General features: G+C 28.6%; 1 protein-coding gene and 1 long non-coding RNA gene across 2 annotated transcripts; both read right to left on the bottom strand.

Annotated features, from left to right (window-relative positions):
• Window positions 1-787: 787 nt before the first annotated feature.
• On the bottom strand, window positions 788-2,880 carry LOC136076671 (uncharacterized). The gene is made up of 2 exons (XM_065790000.1): window positions 2,798-2,880; window positions 788-2,481 (listed from the first exon to the last, which is right to left on the bottom strand). The coding sequence occupies exon 2, from the start codon at window positions 1,655-1,657 to the stop codon at window positions 815-817; it is 843 nt and encodes a 280-aa protein (XP_065646072.1). The 5' UTR covers window positions 1,658-2,481; window positions 2,798-2,880; the 3' UTR covers window positions 788-814.
• Window positions 2,881-5,385: 2,505 nt separating this feature from the next.
• Window positions 5,386-6,256, bottom strand: LOC136076350 (uncharacterized). Its single transcript, XR_010636187.1, has 2 exons — window positions 5,726-6,256; window positions 5,386-5,644 (listed from the first exon to the last, which is right to left on the bottom strand). It is a non-coding gene; the product is annotated as an uncharacterized LOC136076350 (long non-coding RNA).
• Between the last annotated feature and the right edge of the window lie 3,593 nt (window positions 6,257-9,849).

Here is a 9,849-nt window from a genome sequence, read left to right as displayed (position 1 = left end):
TGGTATGCAAATGTCATGGTAGAATGTGTTTAGAAGTTAAATGTCCTTTTAAAATTTTTAATAAAACAATCAAAGAAGGAGCTAGTGAATGTAATTTCTTTACAATAAAAAATGATCAAATAACATTAAATAAGTGTCATAAATATTACACACAGATTAATTCCCAAATGGCAATTACAAATTGCAAGTCAGCATATTTTATTGTTTGGACGCTTAAGGACTTATATGTTGAAGTAATCGAATTTGATCAAGAGCTCTGGGATACGGTGAAAATAAATTTAGATTTTTTTTTCAAAACATATGTTTCTCCAGCATTATTACTAATAAAACCTATAACATTCTGTGGAAAATGCGATAAACTTATACTCGAAGATCGAGAAATCAATGTTAAAGAATTTAATGAATTTAGCAGTATTCAATGTGAAGTATGTTGCGCTTGGTTTCACTGTTCATGTCAAAATTTAAAAAAAGAAGACTATGAGTTAATAGCAGATCTAGACTGGGTTTGTTGCATGTGCTCAATGTCTAGTTTATGTTTAGCTTAAATCTTCAATGGATATTTTATTAGGAGTTGTAGATAAATATGTTGTTTTTATCTACATTTTTTTAAATTCTTTCTGCATTTTCAAAAGATTTTCAAAAAAAATTTTTGTCGGGGCTGGTTTGGTTTAAAAAAAAACACTAATTTTTTACACATCTTTCAAACCCTAGTTGATATAAACTCATGTTATAATAATAACCTAAAGTTTGGACAGTGGAACATTATATTATACAATAAAAAAAACTATTTAGTGAACTAAATTTGTTTAATGAACTATTTAGAAACTAATGGTTTTCTCAAGTTTGGTATAGCAGCACATACGCGTAGTATATTATTCATGATAGGTAGGTATAGTAATGGCTGTGTTATTTTTAAAATACGGAAATGTTTTATCCTTTTTATTGCTTGCTCCACATAAATACGTACATTAGCAATGTTTGATGTTTCTCGAACTTCTTCTTTTGACATTTGAATTCCTTTAACAGCACTTGGAGGTATACAAAGAGTACACTGTTTATATGCAAGGTCTGTCCTTATTTTAAAGCCACGATCTGCCATAACTTGGTCATAGGGCTCAAGTATATCAAGAAAACCACTATTTCTGACAATAAAAATGTCAGAGGCACGTCCACCATAAAGGGGAGACAGCCATGAAATGGCTCCATTCGGAATTATTGCTATTAAAAATTTGACTGTTGGATGATGTTTATAGTCACTCCACATACAAGCTTGAACATCAAGAGTACTTGATGTTTCAAAAAATATTTCAGAACAATCTATAATTGTTCTCACTTTTGGATATAATCGCTTAAAACAGTTTGGCATAGTTGCTCGAATTATATTCCGGTTAGGCCACAAGATTAGGCTGTCCAACTCTTTAGATAACAATATTACCCATGTAATAATAATTTGGGAAACTGTTCCAGCTGATATACAAAAGCGGAAAGCTAAATCTTCAATTAAAAGACCCAAACGTAATCTCATCATAACTAAAAGAAATTCCTGTTCCAGTGAGATTTTTCTTTTAGATCCGCTTTTTCTCATAGGAAATAAGTTTTCGCTAATAGTATAATCTTCTGATAAGTGTAGCTGCTCGACGGATTCAGCACTGGACATGATTTTTCGTAATCATTTGTTCTCTTATTTCCATCCCAGTATTTCATAACTGCTGCTTTGTGCTTGACATAATTGAAAACACTTTGAAACATTTTTGCATTTTGTAAACCTGTAAAAGTCGATACATCTGAGTCCCTAGTAATATGACAAAACTGTAAAGCAGTATATGTTGATAATAGAGTAGGCTCTATATTGTTTTTAACACTGTAGCCTGCTTTATTCTTAGACAAAATTGGATTTACAGTGTCTTTTTCTTTGGGAGAAGCGGGTGGGTGTAATAATTCTTTGGGAGAGTCGGAGATGTGTAATAATTCTGCTGCAACAGCATCGCCACTAACATATGGAGTTATTTCAAACGATATTAAGCTTTCTTCGTCTGAAGAAACAATCATAAGATCTGACAACTCTTCAGCTGTAAGTGTATCCGAGTTAGAGTTAATAGATTCAATCATTTTTGACGAAACAGGTTTTACAATAGATGTTGTTCTGATTTTTGGAGGAGGTCTTGATTGTTTTTTTCCGGAGTACATTGAACATTCATTGTGTATATCAAAAAGAGTGTTGGGTTAGGATTTTCATAAGTGGGCATGCCATCGACAAAATGATTAGAGCAGATTTTAAAATGTTTAGGTATAACAAAGTGTTTTCGCCCTTTAGAAACTGCATGAATCCATGATTTTCTTGTTTTTCCATCAACAGGCAATTTGTCGAAACATAATTTTCCAGATTTAACGTTACTATGTATTTCGTAACGCTCTGGATAACGTTTATCGTTATTGCAAATACCAACTACACAGCGATCATTAACCATAATGTTTTTTTAACTGAGATAGTAAACAGTAAAAACTTAGTAATGAACACAACATGATAATAAATATTCAAACAAAAAGGTTAAAACTTAATTAAAAGTTAAGAGAATAGCCAAAGTTATATTATACAGAATTATTTTTAAACAATAAGAAAGCAAATAAATTCTTTGCAAAAACTCACTGCTTTAATAAGAATAATTTTTTGGTTTGTATCTTTTTCTATTTTATTGAGGTAAAAGTATAAATAAAACATTCTTTACTAAATTTTTTTCGACTTTTATTTTATTTGTGTTTATTTTTGTAAACGTATATCATTTTTAAAATTACACACCTGATGTATTTTTTCTTATTTGTTATTTATTTGTTATTTACCTGATGTATTATTTCATATCTTTTTCTTATATGTTTATTATTGGTTTAAACTAAATTTAAATTTATATACAGATTTTAAATTTCGTAAAAAAATATTGTAAATTACAAAAGTTATGACCATGCAAGTTTTCCGACCTCCCCAAAATGAGGGGGATGAATACTTGAGTTTGGAGTTTGCACAATGTGTGAAAGTGTCTTATCTGAAACATTAGAAAATCCTTCCCGTGCCCATGCGAACATCCACCACTATATATATGTATAAATTACCATACGATTATTAGAGTTAAAAACGTATTATTAGAGTTAAAAATAAACGGCAAATTTCATGGAAATTAAATTATAAAATATATTTTTATTTTAATTTTCTTAAATTTTTAGTTATGGAAACGTGAAATGAAAAAATCTAGTTGCTCATTTAATAAAAATAAAAGACACATGAGGTCACTGAAAGTGACCTCAGAGACAATCATGTATTTCGTGATTAAGTTTCATGAGACAATGATTGTCTCTGAGGTCACTGAAAATGACCTCAGAGACAATTATGTTGGTGAGATTTTAATGTAAACCAAAAAGATTATTTAATCAAGAATAGGTTTTTTTTCTTTATCTAGTTTACTCATTAGTTTGTATATAAACTCGTTAACTTCTGCAATCAATTATACCTCTCAGAAAACACTATATCTTCCGTACTCTTGATTTCATCGTAAAGTCTTATGCGTGCTGTTGGACATCTTTTATAGTAAACATATCTGTCTGCGTCGGCCAAGAACAAAATTTTTTTTTTTTTTGCCTTTAAGTTTTGCCGTATAAATACATAAATGCAATTAATATATCAGTATAAATACAAACGGCCAAGGTAAGGAAAAAACACAATTTAAGAACTGATTCCGTCATATGTAATAGTTACATATGATAGCAAAATACATAAAAGAAGACTTTCTTATTGAGATGAGTGGACAAAAAATTTCAAGGGAATAAATAAAGAGAAAAAGAAAAATTAAAAATCTATAAAAATATCGAAAATTTTAAACACTTTTATTTAATTGATCCATCCTTAAATATAGCAAGCAATGTTTATTAAATTTGATTTAAAATAATGAAATAATTCGTAAAAAAAAAAAAAAAAAAAGCATTTTCCTAAATTTTGCTTTGGATTTGCTAAAAGTTTCAAGAGATTTAAGTTTGTTTTCTAATAGGTTTTGAAAACTCAGTTGAGGCAAGAAACTTTTGGTTTGAATATAAGTGTTGTCTGAGTATCTAGTTAAGTATCTGTATTTATTTATTATGAATAACAAATTAAAAATGTTAAGTGTTATTTTTGTATTAACTTTGAACATAGAAATTAAAATATGATAAATGTTAAGTTGGCAGATATTCGGTATATTCAGCTTTACAAATAGTTATTTGGAGTCTGTAAAACTATTTACTATTTATGCGATACTATTTTTTGAAAAAACTTTCATTCTTGAAATACCAAAATAAAGCTCCGTGGAGAACAACTTGAAAAAAAAAGCGCTTTTCTAAATAAAAAGCCGCATATCATCTTGAGCGTCTAAAAACATATCATCTTAAGCAACTTCACTAAGTACTATCATAATTTAAACAGCATGACAACAGCTTATGTATCATCTCATATAAACCTTGGAATTTGCAGTAGATGAGCATAAAATATTAAGGATGTAATAAATATTTGATGATCTTGTTTCGTTCTGACGTAATTACAAAATATTGAATAATAAAAAATTATAACGGGGATGGTAAATTTTTTTAACAACGAAACAATCAGAGAATATTAACTATGCAACCATGAAATTAAAATAAATAACACCGTCGAACTTGTATGAATATCCTTAACCAAAAAATTTCGCCAAAAAATCAGTAGTCTACCAGTAAAAGAGGTTATACCATCAGAGGAACGTGTGTATCTTACGCAACCTTCCCCTTTGTGTGTATGTAGGTACGTATGTATGAATAAATATAAAGTTGGATGAATGTATGGGTGGATGAATGGATAAATGAATGGATAGATGTACGGATGATATTCTACCCAGCAAACATTAAGTAGTTGGACCGACAACGGACCGCTGTTAGCACTTATGCCGCGCCGACGTCGGCAGCCCGCAGTGTTGCCACGTTGGCTTGCACATCGTATTTACATCGGACCGTAAGCAGCAAGCAGCTTTAGGTGGTTAACAAGTGGCGGCAAAACGCTAAATTTTTAACAGCGGTCCGTTGGCGGCAAGCGAATGTTGGAGCGACAGCGTTTCGATATAGGACCTTCTGTAATTCGCGCTTCAATTTCGAGGCACGAACCTTCCTAATATTATTTTTGTACTTTTCTTTGAATTTAGACACTTATCTTTAGCGAAATTGTTTATTATTTTTATTACATGACCTCATCCAAAACAATGCATAGATGACACATTTTAAACTTTTTCGAATTTATTAAATAACATTACTAGCTCAAACACTTATGGTAAATCAATTAGCCTACGCCGTGGCGATTTAACCTAATACCCGGTTAACAATAATGAATAAAGAACAATCTAAAATTATAATAAAAATTAATTCAAGATTGAGATTTACAAATACAATTTACATGTTACAATAATAATAAAATTATTTTCTAAAACATGTATAATCTCGATAAATTAATGTTTAAATTGCGTTTGGCGACTCTATTTTAAAAATCTTTTCAATATAAAAAGAAACATTCACACTTTATTCGATACTACATACAGTAAAAAAACAATAACGTTGAACGAAATTCGCTTCACGTAGCAGTCTGCAGACTTTTAATGTAGCCCTGAAACAAGACACTGATATATTATTCAAAATATAGAAATCAACCAGTTAAGAGATACTGGAATAAACATAATAAACTAACCTTTTTAGTATTTAAAGACATTTTGAAGGGCTTATATCAAATAGCCAGTTGATAGCAATTAACTCCACGGCATGAGTGTATCTATATCCTTAGATTTTCTCATCTGCTTTAGAAGTTGAACACTAAACAATTTCTTTCTATTTCAAAAATTTAAGCAAATTTTAAATGGTTGATATGATCAAACAGTAGACTTACTTTCCAGAACTTGAATTATGCTGTATTTTTTAATCATTACTACTAACAAAAAACTGATTTCTACATACAAACATACATACATAAAATTGCTACCTTATAAAAAAAAAAAAATGAATGTAAAAGAAGAATTATGGTTTCTTAAACAGGTATCTATGACTATTACAAAACTTTAGAATAGAGTGCAGTTGCTTGAGAATAGAGTGCAGCTGCTTGAGACAACATCAACAGCAAACTCAACAAAAAAGCTTCAAAACACTGAAACACATCATTCATCATATATTCAACATTCTGATCAATATTTATTAAACTAAATACTTTTACACAAAAAATTGCAGAAAAAAAAAGATTTTCTTTGAATAAATATTTTGTCTGTATTTTTTAAAACTTAAAAAAAATTATTATACTATAAAAAAATAGATATTTCAATGTTTATTTTATTATTATTATTTTTTTTTGCTAATCCTTTTATTTAATTATAAAATTGCAAAAATTACAGACTTATAATTTGAATAATAGCAACAAATGCAAAACGCAACAATAATAAAAATAATTAGCTATAACGCCACAAAAAAAAAAGCAGGACAATATAAAAAATACACATATGAACAGGTAAATATATACGATGCACAAAATTACACGACAGGATAAACAATACATAGAAATACACAACAATATAAAAAATATTTAAAATACACAGGACAATATAAAGAATGCAAACAACATAAATTAATAAAACTTAAAAGCTGTTCTTTTTGTTTTCTTTTAATAACTTATTTAAGTTTTTCATTTTCAAATATATCAAGAACATTTTTTCTTTCAACTTTGTTGTTAGTTGTCCTGTTTATTTAATGTTTTTCTTCAATTTTTATTATTCAATATATTCATTGTTTTCACTTAATTAGTTTTTTTTTAATACTTACCCAGTAAACATAAAGTAGTTGGTAAATAGTTGGCCCGATCAAAATAACCAACTGTTTGATACAGTTGGGCCGATAGTCGGCTTTTTAGTTGGTACCGTGGAAAAAACGTTACGCTTTTACCAATACTTAGCCAACTAACGGCCCAACAGTTTTTTACTGTTAAATAAACAGTTGGCTAACAGTTGGTACCATTACCGGCCCAACTATATCATTTTTTTCGTAATTATTTATTTTCGCTTTTGCACTTTAATCGAAAGTGCAAAAGTTTTAAGTCTTCAAGTTCCGAGTATTAGTTATTAATACAGCATAACTTTTATTATAACCTCTAGTTTTTATAAAAACTTTTTTTAAAACAACCAATCACCATTAAATATATTTAATGGTGATTGGTTGTCCGGTTTACGCATCGAAGTTGTGTATCAGGTTTTACAGGCAAACAGCACTACTAACAAAATGTTTTATTATTTATAAGTAACTTCGTTGAATACAAAAAATAAACATATTTTTAATCATCATACTTTTATTTCTAGAATATTAAAGAAAAATCATTATTTACAAATAAAAAACTTCAAATAAATATTCATTTAATAGTAGTTCATTTTGTTATAAGATTTGAAATTATTATTGGCTGTTTTAATTAAAAACACTAGTTTAATACTGTAATAAACCGTAACATTTTAAAATGTTACGGTTTATTATAAATTATAAATGATAAATTAAGATAAATGAGATAATTATTACAAAACTCAAGTTAATTAACAAAATAAAATAAAAACTAAATATTTTCTTCATTCATTAACAGCAACTGATTTTTTATTAGTATGCTCTTCGCCCGTCTATTTATTCGACCATCACCCTGATCGATTGCTCCTTGAAACCATCTCGAAAAGATCGGGTAAAATTCTTTATCCTTTGATTTTGGATATTGAATTCTTACTGTCGCTAAAAGAATAAAAAATAAAAGTTTCAAAAAAATGTTTGATTAAAATAAATAATAAAAATATATATATATATATATATATATATATATATATATATATATATATATATATATATATATATATATATATATATATATATATATATATATATATATATATATATACAATATACAAGACAAATTCCTATATACTTTTTAAGACGCGCTTAGCTTAATAGTAAATCATAGTTTACACTGGCATTTAGATGTCACTAGTGGTATTAATATGTTTAAGACACTAAAGAAAAATATAATATCATACAAATTCACGACAAATGATAACACTCGCAATTGTCATTAGTATTGACATTACATTTTATTCTTTCTTGGTGTTTTAAAAATATTGCAACTCTTATAATAGTTGCCTTAGGTTAAAGAATCGAAATGAACATAACTACTAATACTTACAAACTAAGCATTTTACAACAAAATGATAACTTCGCAACTTGATCTTGCCCATTCCTGTTGCCATCATCTTACTCGAAGATCCATTAAGATTGCATAAAACGCTGAAGTTTTTTGAAAACATGGCCCCCAACACTCGTCGTACGTATTTTGCCAGCTCAACTTTACCGCCTACAGAACGCAGATATTCAACCTACAGAACGCAGATATTCAACCTACAGAACGCAGATATTCAACCTACAGAACGCAGATATTCAACCTACAGAACGCAGATATTCAACCTACAGAACGCAGATATTCAACCTACAGAACGCAGATATTCAACCTACAGAACGCAGATATTCAACCTACAGAACGCAGATATTCAACCTACAGAACGCAGATATTCAACCTACAGAACGCAGATATTCAACCTACAGAACGCAGATATTCAACCTACAGAACGCAGATATTCAACCTACAGAACGCAGATATTCAACCTACAGAACGCAGATATTCAACCTACAGAACGCAGATATTCAACCTACAGAACGCAGATATTCAACCTAAAAAAAAATTCTGCTACATATTACTACTTTTTTTATTTGAGTAATTAAATGTTCAAGGTAAATTAAATGTAATGCAGGTATTATATAACTAAGGTATTATAAAATATATCTTACTAAACTTTATGTATAATCTTACAGCTAAACGATAATTTTAAAACTTATTAAAATTCTCGATCTTATAAAATAATAGTTACTATCCATCTTGTAGATTGGTAGAACATAGAAATATAAAAAATAACTTTTAATTACATAGACAGCCATCTCAGATTTCATTTGCAACTTAAGGTTAAGCACCTCCAAATCTTCTTTACTTTTCATTGGAAGGCCTGGGGGAACAACAATCTCTTCATTATTCAAGAAACTTTCAATTTCTGAAAACTTTTTTCTGTGCTCAAGTTCTGTTAATCGTAACTCCAATGCTGCTAACTTCTCTATAAACATAAATAACTGAATATTATTGCATTTGAATCTGACTGGTTTCAAAAATATTTTTTATTAAATTGAAGACAAAACTGGATTTAGACGTTATGGAGTTGAGACATTTGGAGTTAAAGTTTTAATGTTATTTATTCACAATATTTATTGTTGTGAGTTAACAAAATTTTGTGATTTAACAAAATATTATTATGGGTATACAATGTATGTATTAGTCACAAATATAATGTATACCAAGTAGTTAAAAAAAAAAAAAGTTTAACCAAAACCATACCTTCCTGATCCAAAAAATCTTGAACAGTTTTTTCATTGTTTTTAGAAGTTGATCCCCCTTAAAAAAAAAAAAAAAAAAAAAAATATATATATATATATATATATCGACTGTATAGAGCACAAACGTAGTATGTCCAAAAACCACAATACGGAGAAAAATGGATTTCAATTTTCAAAATATTTGCTAAAATCAAGATATTACGCTTGTGTTTTGTGTTATATCTAATGATGGATATCACTTGTGGACATATTACAAATGTCCTCTACAAGCTTATGTTACTGCCAATAAGAATATAGTAAAACATTGATTTCATAAAAATGTGGACATACTACGTTTGTGCTCTATACAGTCGATATATATATATATAT

This window comes from Hydra vulgaris, chromosome 02, assembly GCF_038396675.1.
Source record: "Hydra vulgaris chromosome 02, alternate assembly HydraT2T_AEP".
NCBI classification, from domain to species: domain Eukaryota; kingdom Metazoa; phylum Cnidaria; class Hydrozoa; order Anthoathecata; family Hydridae; genus Hydra; species Hydra vulgaris.
Note: the sequence above shows the minus strand (reverse complement) of the source record. Positions and strands in the feature narration are given on the sequence as shown.